This window comes from Theropithecus gelada, chromosome 19 (assembly GCF_003255815.1).
Source record: "Theropithecus gelada isolate Dixy chromosome 19, Tgel_1.0, whole genome shotgun sequence".
Classification (NCBI taxonomy): Eukaryota; Metazoa; Chordata; class Mammalia; order Primates; family Cercopithecidae; genus Theropithecus; species Theropithecus gelada.
In genome coordinates this window covers 1,728,675-1,748,283 of record NC_037687.1, presented here as the reverse complement: position 1 = coordinate 1,748,283, position 19,609 = coordinate 1,728,675, and the positions used below count along the sequence as shown (strand labels likewise).

The window sequence follows — 19,609 nt, the reverse complement described above, 5'->3', positions numbered from 1 at the left end:
AAGATGTGGGCCTACCCCATCAGACTACAGAGTTACCCCATCCCAGCCTTGTTCCTCGTTTGTCTGTTAAAATGCACCATCTAGCCTGGTACACAGTAGGCGCTCAATATTTGTTGAACAAATAAGTGAATGTGGACCTGGTCATTAGACTGATGATAAGAGTCGAGGTTGGGGAAATTAAGGCGCTTCCTGAGAGCTAGCTGTATACCTGGGCGAGGGAAGTTTGAAAGAGTGTGAACGGAGTAATTCACCCGTGGGTTTCACCTGGTCCAGGTTTAAGGCCACCTCCCCGCAGCACTCTCCTCATCCAGCAGAGGGCGCTTTAAGGTGATATGCTAACGAATGGAAATAATATGCAAATGAGTCATAGCGGGCCCCGTGGGGCTTTTTTTGGTCAGGCGCGCCGTGGACAGCCCTGGCGCCTCAGGGGCCTGAGGCTCAAGATGGCGCCGGTACAGCCGCCAAAGGCCGGGCGGCGGCGCTGGCGAGGCTCCCGGAGACCGCAGGCAGGGCAGCCTCCGCCGTCCTTATTTCCTCCCGCGGCCGTCTGTCCCGGCCCAGGGGTCCGCCACCAGCCTCGGTCGCGCGGGAGCCGGCGTTTCTGAGCAGGCGCGCTGTGGGCAGCCCCTCCCGGGGTCCCTTGCGGCGGCGTCCCGAGGGCCTCCGGGGGCCTCGGAGCAAGATGGCGGCGGCGGCGGGGTCCGTGAGGCGCGGGCGGCGGCGACCGCGGCGCCAGTGAGGGGGCCCGGGGGCCCGGGCGGCTCCGGGCCGGGGCCCCGCCGCGGGACGGACCATGCTACGCTCCACTGGCTTCTTCCGGGCCATTGACTGCCCCTATTGGTCTGGGGCGCCCGGGGGGCCCTGCCGGCGGCCCTACTGCCACTTCCGGCACCGCGGGGCCCGGGTCCCCGGCGCGCCCGGTGACGCCGGAGAGGCGCCCCCCCGCAGCAGGTAACTCCCGCCCGCCTGCTCGCCTTGGGCTCGGCTCCCCTACCCGGGTCTGGAGCCCACCTCCGGTCCCGCCCGGGGTCCCCCTTCTCGGCCCAGTCCCCTCCCCACACGTTCGCGGGCGACGGTTTGCCCAGTCGGGACCGGGACCGGGACCGGGACCACCCGGGGACCCGGTGCAAAGCACTAGATCTCTGTAAGCCTTCGTCTTCACGAGTATGAAGTGTCAACTAGGAGGACGCGTCCTACCAGGGCTGTCTAGAGGGCGGAGTGCGAGCGCATTTGAGTACCGGGCACCGGGCCTGGCACGAGGGGGCTCGGGAGACGGGCGCGGCCGGCACTAGGCAGGCCCTGGACTCCTCCTGCCGCTGATTCGCGCCCGCCGCTTCCCGGACCCCATGTGCTTGTGGCTGCCCTTGTTTATTTCCAAGACGTTTCCTCCGGCCGCGCCTCTGGCAGCCTCCGTCTCCAGTCGTTGAGTCAGGATGGTCCGAGGATCGTCTCCTGAGTGTGTCGAGCCCTGTGTCCAGCATGACTGGGCAGGGAGGAAGTCAAAGCTTACTTAAGTGGGCTCCGAGGAATTCCATGCTTTTGGTCGGGCCGAGGACGTTGGTGGACTCCACCTCACAGCGTCATGGTGGTTTTCATCGTCATGGCAGCGTTTCTTGGAGGAGATGTGGGATTTGGATTGGAGAAAAAGGACATCGCAAGGAAAGGCGTGGAGGGAGGGTTATCGAGTGTGATGTCATTCAGACTCCCCTGTGACCTCTGTCCCTTGATAGTGGCTCTCTGCTTCCCCCAGCCCCTGACTTCTTTAATCCTAGATTTCCTCACTGGGCGTGAGTTTCCAGCGTTGTTTTCACTTTTACCTCAATGAAACAGTCTCAGTTCAGAACCTTTTCCTTCAAAAGAGGAATATCTTCGTTGGGAGTTAAGAATAGGTTTATTATCCTGTTTGGCCAGAAAAGGTAGCATTTTTTTCTGATTTCCCTGATAAGTGTGCTTAGGACACCTGCACCTGTGGGCGGTTGTTTGCAGGTGGACAGATGCAGGCAATCACTTGTCAGCTCCCCATGGCCCAGCATCTTTGCTGTGCCTGAGGCGGGGGATTCAGAGCCGCGTATGATGCTGGCTGTGCTCTTAGGGACCTGCCGACAGATGTGCCTACAGATCCCTTAGCATGGGTCGTGATGTCCTGGGAGCACGCAGCCAGCTTTGGCGGGGGCTGGGAGTTGGTGAAGAAGGCAGTGCGTGGGAGAGGCTTCTGGGAGGCTGTGACACCCGACTCACGATGCTCGTTTTCACCCTATTTTTAGAGACAGGGTCTCACTCTGTAGTCCAGGCTGGAGTGCAGTGGTGCGGTCACAGCTCTTTGAGGCCTCGACCTCCTGGGCTCAAGGGGTCCTCCTGCCTGAACCTCCTGAGTAGCTGGGATTATGGGCAGCGCGTGCCACCACACCTGGCAAACTGTTGTATTTTTTTTGTGGGGATAGGGTCTCGCTATGTTGTCCAGGTTTGTCTCAAACTCCTGGCATCAAGCAGTCCTCCTGCTTCGGCCTCCCAAAGTGCTGGGGTTACAGGTGTGAACCACCGCACCCGGCGCGAGTCAGGCTTTTGATATCTGTGTGCATCCCAAATGGCCCATTTGTTTCCCAAAGGCTTATTTTATTTGAGTTTTTTGTGATGGAGTTTCGCTGTTTTTGCCCAGGCTGGAGTGCAATGGCACGATCTTGGCTCACCACAACCTCCGCCTCCCAGGTTCAAGCAATTCTCCTGCCTCAGCCTCCCGAGTAGCTGGGATTACAGGCATGTGCCACCAACCCGGCTAATTTTGTATTTTTAGTAGAGACGGGGTTTCTCCATTTTGGTCAGGCTGGTCTTGAACTCCTGACCTCAGGTGATCCACCTGCCTCGGCCTCCCAAAGTGCTGGGATTACAGGCGTGAGCCACTGCGCCCGGCCCCGAAGGCTTATTTTTGAGGGTCCCTTGGGTGATGTAGTCTTCCTGTCTGCCTCACGTTCCTATGGGAAAAATGTGGCTGCCTGCCTCTTACCATGGTGTGTCTGCATTTCCCTTCTGCTGGTAAGAATGAACTCCTTTTCCCATCTCTGGTGGGGTGGTCGGGCTTTTTGTTACTGTCTGGTAGAAGGCTGCCTCCCCCGCAGAGAGGCAGGATCCATCTTCCTTGCCGTGAGGCTCCTCTGACCCTCTGTTTCCTCCTCCGTAACATGCTCATCAGACTGACCTCTGAGAACACCAGGGGAGAATGCATGTCCCATGTCCACCCTCCACATTTACACACGCCCAGTTTTCTATGGGGTTTGAAGAGGCTGGCGTGATCTAGCCTTTGCCATGTCCTCTCAAGGGGATTTCAGGGTGGACAGGGCAGCAGCCTCCAGAGAGGAGATAGACAGGAACGCTGGCCTCCCAGGATTGAGAGTGGACAGAGGTTCAGGTGAAAGGCCCTCAGCTAGCCCTGGAACACCTGTGGCGCCATGCTTTATGCTGGACACGTGCTGCATGGTGACCCTGTGAGCTATTTGCTGCTGGTGGGGAAAAGGGGGCTTATCAAGGAACGTGTTTTGCCCATACCACCACCTGACCAGGGCAGGTCTGGAGCCTCCAGGGCCTCTGGGAGGAGAGAGCATCTGATGAGGGCACCAGGGCAGGCAGGGTTGGGGAGGCTTGGTGGAGCTGCGACGGGAACAGGAAGATGGCCGGTGCTCCTGGGCCCTGGGTCACAGGCTCAGTGGGTCATTGGCGGCGTTGAGCAGCACAGCTGAAGGACTCGGGTTTCTTCCTGGGCTCTTATCCCTGGACATGCTCAACCATTTTATTTAATTAATTAATTTCTGAGACAGGGTCTCACTTTGTCGCCCAGGCTGGAGTGCAGCGGTACGATCACAGCTCACTGCAACCTCGACTCAAGGGATCCACCTGGCTCAGCCTCCTGAGTAGCTGAGACCACAGGCATGTGACATCACACCTCACTAATGTGTAAAATTTTTGCCGAGACGGGGTCTCACTTTATTGCCCATGCTGGTCTTGAGCTCCTGGACTCAAGCAATCCTCTCTCCTCAGCCTCCCAAAGTGCTGGGATCACAGGCGTAAAGCACCATGCTGGGCTGTGCAGCCATTTGAGAGCCGGCTGGACCTGCCCAGGGTGGCTTGGAGGGATGGTTCAGCAGCCCTTATGGCGGGCACCGTGTAGCCCTGGGATGCAGGGACGTGCAGCCCCGGCCTAGAGGGGCACATTCTATCCCGGCCTTGAGAGTTGTAAATGAGCGTTACTCTCCCCACAGTGGCCGCTGTCTGCTGCCTGGGCCTTAGCTGCAGCCTGGTGGCAGGGGAGGGCCTTGGTTGTCTCTGTGGAGTGGGCAGGGCTAGATCCCACCTTCCTCCAATCTGACCTCAGAGCCCAGGCCCCTGCCCACTGCCCCGCTCTCCCTGTGGCATCTCACGGTGTCTGTGCCCTACTGAAAGGCAGGACGACGTTTTCCAGGAGAGGGAACCCTTACGGGGAGGATTGCAGGAAAGCCGAGGGCTCTCCAGAGGTACGGTGGGCCTCAGCCCAGGGCTTCATGGCTCTGGCAGGAACGCCCTCCCAGATGATGCTTCACCCAGGAAGGCAGAGGCTGAGGGCACTGCGTTGAGGGAATGCTGGTGCTGCGCCACAGGCTGACTCAGGCCCCAGCAGAACAGTCCTGGGCCTGGGGAAGGGGCCATCCTATACTGCCAAGTAGGTGGCAGACGTGTGTGCGGGGCACACAGCTCCTGTCCTCGGGGATCCTGCAGTCGGGTTCAGGATCTGGCGGCCCAGTGCCAGTGGTTCTGGGTGGGGCCATTGACGGCGTCCCAGCTGGGGCTCCAGGCGACTCCAGAACTGCATCTGTAGAGGGCGGGGTCCTGAGGTAGAGGCGCTCAGGGAGCAGCTCCAGGTACATGGGGAGCCCTGAAGCCCACCCGCCATGTACCCAGTATCTCGTGAGCCTTCCAGCAGAGTCGGGTCGGGCAGGGATCCTCCTCCTTCTGGCTCTTCAGATGTGGCCCCCCACATGGGCTCTGGGGTGCCTACCTCTGGACTTGGCCGTTGCCACATCAGTACTGGGCGGACTCTGCCTGTGACTCCCAAACAGCAGTGGGAGTGGCTCATCCCAGTTTACAGATGAGGAAACTGAGGCCCAGCATCAGGAGGCCACTCACCTGTGTGCGTGTGGCTGGTGACTGGGGGTGCTGGGCTGGATGTGGGTGGACCGGGGCCCTGCCTGCCTCCTCAGCCGTTTCTGCTGCCAGACTCTGTGGGCTGGGAACAGAAGGAGGGAACTTGAAACCTTCCAAGGATGGGCCTGAGGCAGGCCTGGCTCTCTGGTGACGGTGACAGCCTCCCCTCCCCCAGTAGGCAGCTGAGCCCCAGGAGCCTACTGATCTGGCAGGGCTTGCCGGCTCTCCTGGGAAACCCTGAGGCCCCTGAGTCAGGTGAGAAGGGAGCAGGAGGCCAAGAACGGCGCCTCGCTTTCAAGGGTGGCTTGTTTTCATCTCTGGCCTCGCAGGAGGGTCAGGAACTCCCACTGGCCGCGTCCTGCGCTGCCTCCTGGTGGCTGGGTGACAACCGGGTTTCCGTGGGGCAGTGAAGGTGCCATCCGACCACCTGTGCTGCCTTCAGAGACCTGACAGTGTGTGCTCTCCTCGGTACAACTTTTCATCCGCAGTGAGCTGCGTCCAGGAAGGAACGGACTCTGGGGGAGAACCCCCACAGCCAGCAGTATTGTCTTTTGGTTTCCCAGGCCTGGCTGGGGCGTATGAGGACCTGGGGGTGATTTTACCAGCAGGTGGCAGATGGGCAGTTGGACCAGCGGGGCCACCTGCCTGGCCTGGAGTGGCAGCTATGGAGCTTGCTGGAGGGACAGTTGCCGCTAGGGACATTGGGGGCCAGATTGTTGTCTGGTGGGCCATTCTTTGCATTGTAGGACGTTAAGCAGCGTCCCTGGGCTTCCCCGACCCCAGTGGTGACAACCACCAGTGGTGCTGAGGTCATTTCTTTTTCAGCGCTCGCCGGGGAGCCTGCGAGTCCAGCTGCGGCTCTGGGCCCTGGCAAGCTGGGACCCTCTTGGCTGGGGGTTGTAGCTTTGCCCTGGCCTCGAGGAGGAGACCCCAGCCCATGCTCCCACCACAGGGTGGGTGGCTCTGCTGCCCTGTGGCTCTTGATGTTCCTGTGTGGAGGGGATTAGAGGAAAGGGGCCTGGGGTTTCTGGAGCAGCCGCCTTCTTGCAGATGCTGGCAGGACTGCGCTGGCCGCTCTCCTCCAGGTGGATGGCGATGGGAAAAGCGCCGGGTTCCCAGGGCCTGTCTGTGTTGCCGTGGGTGTCTGGGCACTTTACTTTGGAAGGTCTGTTTTCTGCCCTGGGGAAATGTTTGTTTTAGAAACCTCAGAAAATACGGAAGAGCCCCAGGAGAAGCCTCATGGGTGAGGTTGGATTCTGTTTTTTTTTTTTTTTCGGGGGCTTTTCCCAAGGTTCTGAGGTCCTCACCTGACTTCCCGAGTGCCTGGGCAGCTTTGAAAACCTGGCTTCTGGGCCCAGAGCCTGTCTCCAGGCGTGGGCCATGTCAGTCGGGACTGGTTGTGGTATTTATGTTTTGGGATTCTTTGCTTAGGTCTTCAGTAGAGCAGTGACGAATCCCGACAGGCAATTCTGTACCCTGGGAATGTTGGGAGATGTCTGCAGATGTTTCGGTTGCCAGTTTTGGGGTGCAGGCACAGAGAGGGCGGAGGCAGGGACGCTGCTCAGCACCCTTCAGAGCCAGGGACAGCCCCGCAGACAGGGATCTAGCCTGGGGTCAGTAGTGCCGAGGACGAGGATGCTGGTCTGCTGGCCCAGCCTGTTTTTGTGTTTCCTTTCTGTTTGTTTTGTTTTGTTTTGTTTGCAACAGAATCTGGCTCTGTCGTCCAGGCTCTTAGAGTGCAGTGGCTCCATCTTAGCTCCCTGTAACCTCCGCCTCCTGGATTCAAGTGATTCTCCTGCCTCAGCCTCCCAAGTAGCTGGGATTATAGGCGACTGCTACCACGCTTGGCTCATTTTTGTATTTTTAGTAGAAATGGGGTTTCACCATGTTGGCCAGGCTGGTCTCGAACTCCTGGCCTCAGGTGATCCACCTGCCTCAGCTTCCCAAAGTGCTGGGATTACAGGCATGAGCCGCTGCGCTGGGCCTGTTTTTTTGTTTTTGAGAGGGATGGCTGAGCTGGTGGTCTGCCTATAGGGAGAGGCAGAGGCCCTGAGAAGCACCGTCCCTGGCCCCAGAGCCTGAGACAGGAGAGGCAGAGCAGCTCGCTGGGGCTGGGGTCAGCAGGGACAAGTGTGCCAGCTGGGAGGGGTTCCGGGGACTCCTGTGGTGCCTGAGCCACCTCCTGTGCCCCCCCCCCCAGAGCCCTCTGCAGCTTTACCATCTCCTCCAGGGACTGCAGACTTGAGGCGCTGGTGCTAGTGGCCGGCCTCTGTCCCTCTAGAGACCACAGCCCGGAATGAAGTCATCTTGCTTGGCTTTCTGTGGGGCAGAGCTCGCTAGGAAGGCTCCAGCCTCCACCTGCTGGGCGTTACCCCCTTGAGCCTGTTGCTTCCTGAACCTCCATGAGCTCTTGTGCACAATGGGGTCATGGCATCTGAGTGTGACAGGAAACGTGCAGGCTGTGCCGTAGCAGGCCTCACTTTGACGAGGAAACACTGTCCTCCTCCACCCTCAGAATCCCTTCTGCAGAGCAGCCCCTGGAGAGGAGCAGGCAGGTTTTGGGGGAGCGCTGGGTGCGAGGGCCGTGGCTTGCTCCTCACGCAGTCCACGCAGTGGGTACACTGTTGGTGTGATCTGTGGCAGAACAAAAAGCAAAAACCTGAAAAGGAAATAAACAGGATAGAAGGAGACACCTGGGTCCCAGGGAGCCAGGAGCCTGTCAGGGCAATCCTGGGGGTCCCTGAGCTTCATGGGGACCTCTCAGGTCACCTTTCCTCCTCCTCTGCTAATAGCCGAGTCCTCGGGGACCCTTGGAGGAGCCCCATGTGCACTGGTTGTTTCGGTGCTGTCCCTTCCTTAGGCTCTGAGAAGTTTTTGGGAACGGCTGCAAGGACAGAGCGCCTCCCATCCCATGACAGGCTGCATGCCTGGAGGCCGGGGTTCCGGGACCTGCCTTGCTTCCGGCCTCAGGAAAGGAGTGGTTGTGGGAGGACTCGGGACGAGCTGTGGGCTGAGCCTGGACACACACTCCACAGAACTTCAGTGTTCTCTGTAAAGCCAGGAGCTGGTCCTGTTGCCCTCCAAGGCCCTTTCTGGGTCCATCTGGACTCAATGTCTGTGGGTCTAGGCTGAGGGGACTCGGGAAACAGAAGCAGAGGGGGTGACGTGGGGTGGGCCCGGGTCCAGGAGAGAGGGCAGCTGTCACTGGGAGTTGGAGGGAGTGGAGTGGGTGACGTGGGGTGGGCCCGGGTGTCACTCGGAGTTGTAGGGGAGTGGGGCAAGTGTTTCCAAGCACACAATTACTGGGATGGGCTTTGGAGGACGAGTAGGAGTTTGCCTGTGGCTGGAAGTGGGATTAGGGCTGTGGGCTCTGGGGATGGAGACAGCCCGCTGAAACCCTGGAATGTTCTCATGCTCTGGGCTTGGGGCTGCTTGGGAGCTCGTGGCCGACGGGGGCTCACTGTTGACGTGCTGTCTCATGTGTCTCCAGCCTGGGAGTGCTGCCGTCGTTGGGCAGTGTGCGACTCCCGGCTTTCTGCAGTCTCTTCCTGTTGCCACAGAGACTCACGTCTGGAGAGTCGATGTGCCACGGGCATGGAGGGGCCTGCGCCTCTGGGTCAGTGTTTCCTTCCCCTTCCCACTTTCTTTCCTTCCTCATGTCTCTGCAGACACGTGCCCTGGGCCAACTCCATCAAGCCTGGGGTGCCCAGAAGAGCCTGGCGGGGGCAGGACCAGGAAGGTGGCGGAGAGTGTGTGCCTGGGGGTGTGGGTCTGGCGTGCACTCCAAGCGTATCCCCGCCCTGTGGCTTCCCAGCCTGTCCGTTTGTCCTGGCGATAGGTCCATCTGCACCCTGTTAACGGTCACAGGTCACAGTCCGTTTTTCTGAGACCCCTCCCTCCTCCTCTCATGGTGGCTCAGAGGCCCTCAGAGACCAAAAGGGAGCCAGCACTGCCTCAGGAGCAGGCCCCAGGGAGGCAGGGTCTGAAAGCCATGGAAGTGGGCCTGGGCAGGCCCGAGTTGGCCACAGCCCTGTGTGCCCTGGCCGAGGAGGCGGAGTGAGGTGAGGGCTCCACCATGCCTTCCACCTCTGTATCCCAGGCACCATGCCCGGCACTGCTGCTTCTGCAGGGTGGACCTTGGAGGGCTGCCTGGAGGAAATGGACTTTGGGGGAGTGGACGAGACAGGGAAGGAGGGCCCTACCCTTTGCGCTCTGCAGGCTGTGTGCCCTCTCTGAGGTCCTGGGCAGATATTAAGAGAATATGTGCTGGAGGAATGAATGATGGGGCCGGGGTTGGCCCACCTTGTCAGCCAGCGCCCCCGCCGCCGCCCCCCAGCACCTGCACACAGGTCACCAAGTGACAAAAACAGCTCATGCTTGCAGTCACCCTGGTGTGCAGGGTCCTCCTTAGGCGCCACGGCACCCATCCTTGGAACATGTGAACCCCTGGCTGAGGGGCAGTGCCCCGCAGAGGTGCCCACTCCAGCTTCTCTGTGAGCCCCTGGAAGAGGCTGCAGGGCTCCTGGATGCTTTTAGTCCCCTGTGCCCGACGGGGAGCACAGGAACCCTGGAAACACCCACTGGGAAATGTGCTTTGGGGACAAAAAAGACCTTGGGATGAGGAGGAGCTGAGAGCTGGACTGTGTTTTTTTTTTTTTTTTGAGACAGAGTCTCGCTCTGTCGCCCTGGCTGAAGTGCAGTGGTATGATCTCGGCTCACTGCAACCTCCACCGCCCGGGTTCAAGTGATACTCCTGCCTCAGCCTCCCGATTACCTGGGATTACAGGAGCACGCCGCCACGCCCGACTGATTTTTTGTATTTTAGTCGAGACAGAGTTTCACTGTGTTGCCCAGGCTGGTCTCAAACTCCTGAGCTCGGGCAATCCGCCTGCCTCGGCCTCCCAAAGTGCTGGGGTTGCAGGCGTGAGCCACCGTGCCTGGCTGAGAGCTGGACTCTTAACTTGCTCTGTGTGGACTATGGAAGTGGCTCACAGCCAAGGTGGGCTCTTGGCAGGGGTGGAGAGGCACAGGGGAGAAGGCCCCGCTGGCCCCGCCCCATCATGTGGTGGCAGTCAGGCCCCTCCCCTCCAGTTCTTGTCCTTTGCCATTTGTACCCTTCTGTTTCAGTTTATTTTTATTTTTACTTTTTTTTGAAAAGGAGTCTCGCCCTGTCACCCAGGCTGGAGTGCAATGTCACGATCTTGGCTCACTGCAACCTCCGCCTCCCGGGTTCAAACGATTCTCCTGCTTCAGCCTCCCGAATAGCTGAGATTACAGGCATGCGCCACCACGCCCGGCTAATTTTGTATTTTTTTTTAGTAGAGACAGGGTTTCTGCATGTTGCTCAGGCTGGTCTCGAACTCCCAACCTCAGGTGATCCTCCCGCCTTGACCTCCCAAAGTGCTGGGATTACAGGCGTGAGCCACTGTCCCCGGCCGGTTTTTTGTTGTTGTTTTGTTTTTTTGAGATGGAGTTTCGCTCTTGTTGCCCAGGCTGGAGTGCAGTGGCACCATCTCAGCTCACTGAAGACTCTGCCTTCCGGGTTCAAGCGATTCTCCTGCCTCAGCCTCCCAAGTAGCTGGGATTACAGGCACCCCTACACCCGACTAATTTTTTGTAGTTTTAGTAGGGATGGGGTTTCCCCATGTTGGCCAAGCTAGTCTCAAACTCCTCACCTCAAATGATCCACCTGCCTCGGCCTCGGGCTCCACCTCCCAAAGTGCTGGGATTACAGGCGTGAGCTACTGCGCCCAGCCTGTTTCTTTTTTTTGTTTTTTTGAGACGGAGTCTCGCTGTGTCTCCCAGGCTGGAGTTCAGTGGCGCGATCTCGGCTCACTGCAAGCTCTGCCTCCTGGGTTCATGCCATTCTCCCGCCTCTGAGTAGCTGGGACTACAGGCGCCCGCCACCTCGCCCGGCTATTTTTTTTTTTTTTTTTTTTGAGACGGAGTTTCGCTCTGTCGCCCAGGCTGGAGTGCAGTGGCTTGATCTCGGCTCACTGCAAGCTCCGCCTCCTGGGTTCCCACCATTCTCCTGCCTCAACCTCCCCAGTAGCTGGGACTACAGGCGCCCGCCACCTCGCCCGGCTAGTTTTTTCTATTTTTTAGTAGAGATGGGGTTTCACCGTGTTAGCCAGGATGGTCTCGATCTCCTGACCTCGTGATCCGCCCGTCTCGGCCTCCCAAAGTGCTGGGATTACAGGCTTGAGCCACCGCGCCCGGCCTAATTTTTTTTTTTGTATTTTTAGTAGAGACGGGGTTTCACCATGTTAGCCAGGATGGTCTCGATCTTCCGACCTCGTGATCCGCCCGCCTCGGCCTCCCAAAGTGCTGGGATTACAGGCGTGAGCCACCGCGCCCAGCCCAGCCCAGCCTGTTTCTACATTGTTTTGAAAGGCAGCTGACCTCTGTCCTGGTTACCGACCCTGTCCCCCGACCTTGAGCTGTACGCCTTGGGACAGCAGCGCGTCCAGTCATGGCACGTGGGGACGGCCACCCCATGAGGTGAATAAATGCCCAGGACGCCTCAGAGAGCGGAGCTGGTGGTCCCCCCGCAGGCCGGGACCTTTTTCTTTTTCTCCCCTGGACCCTGCTGTGTGACTCCACCTGCTGGGCAGCCCCGGCACTGCACTGTCGAGGTGGGGGGTGCCATGCCTTGGAGCAGAGGGGAGGCTCAGATCTCAGCCCTGTGGGTGGAGGAGGACCCTGTGGGCCGTGGGGTGGACCCCAGGCGCTGCCGCTGCAGGCACAGCCCAGCCTCCACCGCAAGCTCTGCTGTCTGGGCGGAGTCTGGTGTGGGGGTGGGGCAGAGCTGGGCCACCTTGGGTTTCAGGGAGGGTCTTGGAAGCCGCTGGGTGGTGGAGGTCCAGGCCCCCAGCATTGGCCGGACCCCTCCTCGAAGGCGTCTCCAGGTGACCCTGTTCCTGCCCCTTGTGGTCCAAGAGCTGTGGGCCTCCTCTGGGTGCGGAGTGCTGGTCCCTTTGCCTCTGAGCAGCGGGTTCCTATCTGTCCAGTGGGCTGTGTGTAGAGGGCCCCGGGCACCTGCATGTCCAGGAATGGGGCTGGAGGACGTCCCGCCGTGAGGGTGGGAGGGGAGGCCCCAGGAGCAGAGACCCCCAGAGTGGACGTATGGCCGTTTGTGGGGACCTTATGGTTACTCTGCCGTACACAGGAGGTGGGCTTCAGGGGTGCTGTCCTCTAGAGCCCTCTTCCCAGAGAGGTCTGTCATGGGGAGGGCGCTCTCGTGGATACAACCAACCCCTGCCTTGCGCTTCGCGAGGGTCAGCCCCGTGCGTCCTCTGCCGCTGTGGCTGTTTTGGGAATGCTCTCTCCTGTTTCCATCTTCAAAGCCTCAGGCCGCCCAGATGGCTCCCCTGGGGGCTAGGTTGGGAGGAGTCTTGCTTATCTGTCGTGCCAGTGTCCGGCTAAGCCCCAGGCCGGAGGGACTGTCTGTTTCCTCCTGGGATTCCTGCCTGGCCTGTTCGGGGCCAGTATGCGGGGCCCACAGCCTGGGCTGGAGGGGCCAGTCCTGCTGATGCCTCATTACAGTGAGAGGCCTCCAGGGCCCACGAAGCGGTCTCCTGGAGCAGGGACTGGGCCTTCTGGGTGCTTTTTTTTTTTTGAGACGGAGTCTCGCTGTCGCCCAGGCTGGACTGCAGTGGTGCGATCTCGGCTCATTGCAACCTCCACTTCCCAGGTTCAAGCAATTCTCCTGCCTCAGCTTCCCAAGTAGCTGAGATTACAGGCGCCTGCCACCAGGCCTGGCTAATTTTTTTTGTTTGGTATGTTTTAGTAGAGACAGGGTTTCACCGCGTTGGCCAGGCTGGTTTCAAACTCCTGACCTCAGTGATCTGCCCGCCTCTGCCTCCCAAAGTGCTAGGATTACAGGTGTGAGCCACCGCACCTGGCCGAGTCGTCCTTTAGATGTGACCCCCGGGTGGACTCCCAGGGCACCCAGCGGCATGTAGATGCCACCCTAGGGCCTTTCCAGTCCTGACAGGTACCCAGACCCAGCTCCCTCGGGCAGAGTGGGACGGGGCGGCCCAGGGAGGCAGTGGTGCGTACCAGCTTCAGGTCACCTTTCAGGGGCTCAGCACCCCGTGCCCCCTGTTCTGAGCTGCAGGCAGCCATGGCCAACCCCCAGGCAGCTTCCTGTGTGAAACTCCCAGACCTGGCTGGAGTGCCCAGGCCAGGACTCTGCCTTCCAGCACCAGCGCGTCACAGGCTGCAGGGCGGGGGAGCCCAGTAACCAGAGGGAGGAGGGAGGGGAGGCCTTGGTGCAGATCCTGACCTCGGTCTTGGACCCGCTTTCTTTTTGGTGCAGCCTTTGTGGAGGCGGTGGCAGCCTCCACCCCGGAGTGGAAATGCTGAACCCCCTCTGGAGAGAGTGCCGCTCCGGCCTCCAGGTGCCCCTGCCCTTTCCCACCTGTTGGCTGAAGGCTGGGGCAGGTTTCATGGCCCTTGTAAGACAAGCCGTGCTTTGGGAGGCCCAGGCGAGAGGATTGCTTGAGCTTAGAAGTTTGAGACCAGCCTGGGCAGTTACAGTGAGACCCCCGTCTCTACCAAAAACAGAAAAGAATTCGCTGGGTGTGGTGGAGCGCGCGGGTGGTCCCAGCTACTTGCGAGGCTGAGACAGGAGGATCGCTTGAGCCGGGGAGACACAGCTTCAGTGAGCTATGATGGCTCCACTGCACTCCAGTGTGGGCAATGCCTGTCTCCACAGAACAACAAAACAAGTACTCACACAGGCTTCTAGTTAGAAAGACAAGGCCACCTTCCCCAGATTGGACCCTTATCACCTGTGCCCTGGTGCTGCCCTCTGCTTGGGGGCCTGGCTCCGCTCCTGGGAGGCAGGTGCTATTCCTTCCAAGACCTTCCTGAAGCACCTTTTGGGCGGGGAAATGGTCTCTCCTTTCAGAGTTCACAATGTCTGGAGGTCTGAATTTCCTTCCTTTGGGAAGGGCCTGAGGGTGTCTGCCGGCTGGCGTGTGTATTGCCAATGACTCTTGGCTCCCCTGGCCTGGGTTGATCTCGAGGCTGTGTCTTAGAGCCCTGGGGTCCAGGGAAAGGAGGTGGAAGCCCCTGAGTAGAGTCCCTTATCCTTAGCCCCTCAGATGCCTCAGTCCCCTCCACCCCCGCCTGCCCTCCTGGGGCCCAGACTCACTGCTGCCCACCCTTGCCTGGGGAGGAGAGCCTTCCCGTTAGGCGGGCTCTTCCTCCTCTCTGCATCCCCGTTATGACCTGGCCTTGCCCCTCCTCAGTAGTTGTGCTCTGTCACCTCCCCCCCCATGAATCTCTGCAGCTCACTCCACAGTGGCCTTGGCCTGGACTCTCCACGTCACTGGGCAGCCAGGACTTCCGGGGCTGGGGGAGGGCTGGCACTAGTTGCCCTGTTCACCAGGCGGATGGCAGGGGTGGCGTGCTCTACAGCCAGCTGGGTCAGGGAGGAGCCGGAGCCTCCCTCAGTGAAGTGGGCTGGGAGGGCAGGGCGCCCTTGAGCATGCTGCTGGCCTCCACTGCCCTCCCCCTCGGTGGGGGCTGACACCCAGCCCCAGCTGGCCGTTGTCCTGCTGGGAGCATCCTCCTGGCCTGGGAGCTGGCCCTTCCCGCGCAGAGGAACCGGCAGCCACTGTTGCTGATCCCAGTCGGGTGCCCTTGCTGACTCCCAGGGTCCTCGGCTGTGAGATGGTGCCAGAGTGGGCCCCTCTGCACCTGCTGGGCACATGTGACGTTTCCTGGAAGTGCCTCGGCTGTGGCATGGCCCAGGCAAAGAAGAGCCCGGCTGCCTCGGCTGTGGCTTCTGTGTGACGTTCCCCTGGCTGCCCGGACCTCGTGGCTCTGCGCACAGTTGCGCAGAGTTCTGGGTGGTCCAAAACGGACACACGGATCTGTCCTCCTGTCTAAATGCTACTTAATTTTATTTGTTTTAGAAACAGGATCTTGCTCTGTTGCCCAGGCTGGAAGGCGGTGGTGTGATCACAGCTCACTGAAGCTTTGACCTCCTAGGCTCAAGATCCTCCCACCTTAGCCTCCCAAGTAGCTGGGACCACAGGCACGCAATCACCACGCTCAGCTAATTTTTTGAATTTTTTGTAGAGACAGGGTCTCGCCGTGTTGCCTAGGCTGGTCTTGAATTCAAGCAATCTGCTCATCTTGGCCTTCCAAAATGCTGGGATTACAGGCGTGAGCCACCAAGCCTGGCCCTAAATGTAATTTTTTTTTTTTTTTTTTAAACAGAGTCTTGCTCTGTCGCCAGGCTAGAGTGCAGTGGTGTGGTCTCTGCCTCCTGGGTTCAAGCGATTCTCCTGCCTCAGCCTCCTGAGTAGCTGGGATTACAGGTGCGTGCCCCCATGCCTGGCTAATTTTGTATTTTTAGTAGAGACAGGGTTTCACCATGTTGGCCAGGATGGTCTTGAACTCCTGACCTGGTGATCCACCTGCCTCGGTCTCCCAAAGTGCTGGGATTACAGGCGTGAGCCACTGCGCCTGGCCCCTAAATGTAATCTTTAAAATGGGCACAATGTTGATATGATTTCAAGGGAAAGGCGGCAGCTGCCTGCGGTGAGCCCTTCCACCTCCTCCATAGCCTGAGTCCCGGCCTCCCACTGTCCCTGCAGGGCTCCTGGGAAGAGGACGGGCCTTCTGCCTTCGCAGGTACAGGCAGTGGGCAGCGTGTTCTCCACTGCACTCTCATCACCAAATGAGGCTGCGTTCGTTCCCCATGGGCCTTCAAGCAGCATGGTGTCTCTCAGCGCTGGGCTCAGAGTCCAAATCAGAGGGCTCAAGTCAAGCTGTGGGCAGGGCTGGGCCTCCTGGAGGCTGCAGGGGAGAGTCAGTGCCCGCCTTTCCCAGCATCTGGAGGCGCCGGCATCCCTCGACTCAGGGCCCCTTCCTCCCCTTCACGGCCACAGTACAACCTCTTCTGGTCTCTCTGACTTTCACCTTCCTGCCTCCCCCTTTAAAGGACCCTGCGAGGACGTTGGGTCCCCGGATAACACAAGATGTTCACCCACCTCAGGGTCCTTCGTTCGTAGCACCTTCAGTCTCTGGCTGAGTGAGGTGGGCCAGGCCACAGGTTCCAGGGATTAGGATGGGGACTTGCCTGGGGAGGCTTTTGTTCTCCTGGTGGGTGTGTCTCTGGGGAGCAGCTTGGGAAACCAGCCATTTCTTTTTTTCTTTTTCTTTTTCTTTTTTTTTTTTGAGACGGAGTTTCGCTCTTATTGCTTAGGATGGAGTACAGTGGCTCAATCTCGCCTCCCGGGTTCAAGCGATTCTCCTGCCTCAGCCTCCCGAGTAGCTAGGATTATAGGCGTGGGTCACCATGTCCAGCTAATTTTGTAGTTTTAGCAGAGATGGGATTTCTCCATGTTGGCCAGGCTGGTCTTGAACTCCCGACCTCAGGTGACCCACCCGCCTCAGCTGGATGCAGGTGGATGCAGGATCCATCCCGCAGTGCTGGGATTACAGGTGTGAGCCACCGCGGGGCGGAAGCCAGCTGTTTCTTTCCTATGCCTGCTGGGGTCCGAGGCGGGGTCAGGGGGCCCTAGGGGAAGCCTCCAGTTCTGTTGCTGTTCTCTGCACCGTCCACAGTGGGAGATCCTGTGCCTGCCTCCCCTTGCCTGTGTCCAGCCATTTCTCTGCACGGAGGTCTTAGCGCCCTGTAGGGGTCGACCTCCAGGTAGGCCGAAGGGCACGCAGGTTTTGTGAGTGGAAGAAACACATCTGAGGCCTGACCTTCAGACAAGCTGCACGTTCAGTCAGAATCAAGTCAGAGCCAAGCGGCATCTTGGCGCAGGCAGGTTCCCGTGGGGCCGTTGCCTTTTGCTACATGGTGTCACGGCTTGCTCCTTATCAGTCTGTTGGGGACGGGTGTCAGCATTGACGTCCCTCTTGGCAGTCGGCATTGGGTGCAGCATAAATTAAGGCCAAATTGCATTTCCTGCACCCGGTGGGACTGCAGGCTTAGTGTGGGCCTGGCTGCGACTTTGCTGGAATCTTTGATCTCGCTGGGTTTGTGGAGTTGCTTTTCAAAGGCGAGAGTGTGCAACATTCCTTGCCCCTCTTCTTCCCTGTAGCAGTGTGACTTGGAGGTCCCCGCAGGGCGCACGCCTGCCCCTTAACCCCAGGTGACCTGCGTTCAGGCTTCTAGGTCATCTTCTGTGTTATTTATTGTTGTGTTTTTGCCGTGAAGGCTGCGCCAGATGCATCTGTACCTCTGCCCTGTGTGGTCTGTCTATGGCACGGGTTCTGAGGATTGAGTCTCAAGGTGGTGGTGTTGAAGCTGCATGGGATGGTTGCAAAACTGCTCTGCGAGATCTCGGCCTGTCCATGGCCCCCTCAGCGACACGCAAGGGAGATTTCACCCCATCGAGAGCCGCTTTTGCCATCTAAGGGGATGTACCATCTACAGGTTCCAGAAATTAGGACGCAGGCGTCTTTGGCACCGTTTCCTGCCAACTCCAGAGGATCAGACCTATTGACCTTTAGAGACCTTTAGAGATGTTACGGAATTATATTCAGTGGAACTTTATTTTTTTTTTTTTTAAGAGTTGGGATCTTGCTCTGTTGCCCAGGCCAGAGTGCAGAAGCACAGTCCTGGCTCACTGCAGCCTCAAGCCTCTGGGCTCAAGTGATTCTCCCACTTCAGCCTCCCACGTAGCTAGGACCACAGATGTGCATCACCACGCTCAGCTTATTTTTAAGTATTTTTTTAAGAGATGGGATCTGTGTCATCCAGGCTGGTCTTAAACTCCTGAGCTCAAGCAGTGTCCTCCCGCCTCGGCCTCCCAAAGCGCTGCGGTGATCGGCGTGGGCTGCTGCACAGCAGCTCGTGCCTATAGTCACAGCTATCTTGGAGGCTGAGGTTGGAGGATTGCTTGAGTCTAGGAGTTCAAAGCCTGCCTGGCTGACATGGTGAGATCCCACCTCTACAAATTTTTTTTTTTTTTTTTTTTTTTTGAGACAGAGTTTTGCTCTTGTTGCCCAGGCTGGAGTGCAATGGCATGATCTCGGCTCACTGCAAGCTCCGCCTCCCGAGTTCAAGCGATTCTTCTGCCTCAGCCTCCTGAGTAGCTGGGATTACAGGCGTGAGCCACCACACCCGGCTAATTTTGTATTTTTAGTAGAGACGGGGTTTCTGCATGTTGCTCAGGCTGGTCTCGAACTCCTGACCTCAGGTGATCCACCTGCCTTGGCCTCCCAAAATGTTGGGTGGGATTACAGCCATGAGCCACCACGCCCAGCTACAAAAAATTTTAAAATTAAAAAATTTATTTGGCTGGGCGCGGTGGCTCGAGCCTGTAATCCCAGCACTTTGGGAGGCCGAGACGGGCGACACGAGGTCAGGAGATCGAGACCCTCCTGGCTAACATGGTGAAACCCCATCTCTACTAAAAAATACAAAAAACTAGCCGGACGAGGTGGCGGGCGCCTGTAGTCCCAGCTACTCGGGAGGCTGAGGCAGGAGAATGGCATAAACTCGGGAAGTGGAGCTTGCAGTGAGCTGAGATCCGGCCACTGCACTCCAGCCTGGGCGACAGAGCGAGACTCCGTATCAAAAAAAAAAAAAGAAAGAAAAAAAAAAGAAAATTTATTTAAAGTAGGCCAGGTGCAGTGGATCACTTGAGGTCAGGAGATCGAGACCATCCTGGCCAACATGGTGAAACCCCATTTCTACTAAAAATATAAAAATTAGCTGGGTGTGGTGGCACACGCCTATAATCCCAGCTACTTGGGAGTCTGGTGGTGGGCGCCTGTGGTCCCAGCTACTAGAGAGGCTGGTGACGGGCGCCTGTAATCCCAGCTGCTCGAGAGTCTGAGGCGGGCACCTGTAATCCCAGCTACTTGGGAGGCTGAGGCGGGAGAGTTGCTTAAACCCGGGAGATAGAGGTTGCAGGGAGCTGAGATCACACCACTACGCTCCAGCTTGGGCGGCAGAGAGACTGTGTCAAAAAAAAAAAACTTACTGTGGATTTTGCAGGGTGGCCCATCAACTGGGCATGTCCCCATCCCCCCGGCCCTGCTCAGCCATGGCCACTTCTGTGACCTCCGTTTCTGCAGGACAGGCACAGCCCAGTGAATGTTCCTAGAGGCAAGAAAGCCTGTGGGACAGAGCCCTGAGCTTACCCCCGCCGGGCATATGGCATGTGACTGCCACACCACCGCCACACCGCAGCCACACCACAGGCACACCACAGCCACACCGCAGGCACACCGCCACACCACAGCCACATCACTGCCACACTGCCACACCACAGGCACATCACTGCCACACTGCCACACCACAGGCACACCACCGCCACCATACCACAGGCGTACTACAGCCACGCTGCAGGCACACCATTGCCACACCGCAGGCACACTGCTGGCTGGGTGGGGCCATGTTGGCTGAGGAAGGGCTCTCCTGTGTCCACTGTCAGGCTGTGGTTGTCAGCCCATTCCAGTC

The 19,609-nt window shown here is 58.8% G+C and overlaps 1 protein-coding gene across 1 annotated transcript in view; it reads left to right on the top strand.

The window, feature by feature from the left end:
• The first annotated feature begins 736 nt into the window (after positions 1 to 736).
• Positions 737 to 19,609, top strand: part of REXO1 (RNA exonuclease 1 homolog) — a 32,758-nt gene continuing 13,885 nt past the window's right edge. The window contains exons 1-2 of the mRNA XM_025368900.1: positions 737 to 944; positions 7,416 to 7,421. Of these exons, the coding sequence (XP_025224685.1) occupies positions 794 to 944; positions 7,416 to 7,421 (157 nt within the window). The 5' untranslated portion in view covers positions 737 to 793. The remainder of the gene's footprint in view (positions 945 to 7,415; positions 7,422 to 19,609) is intronic.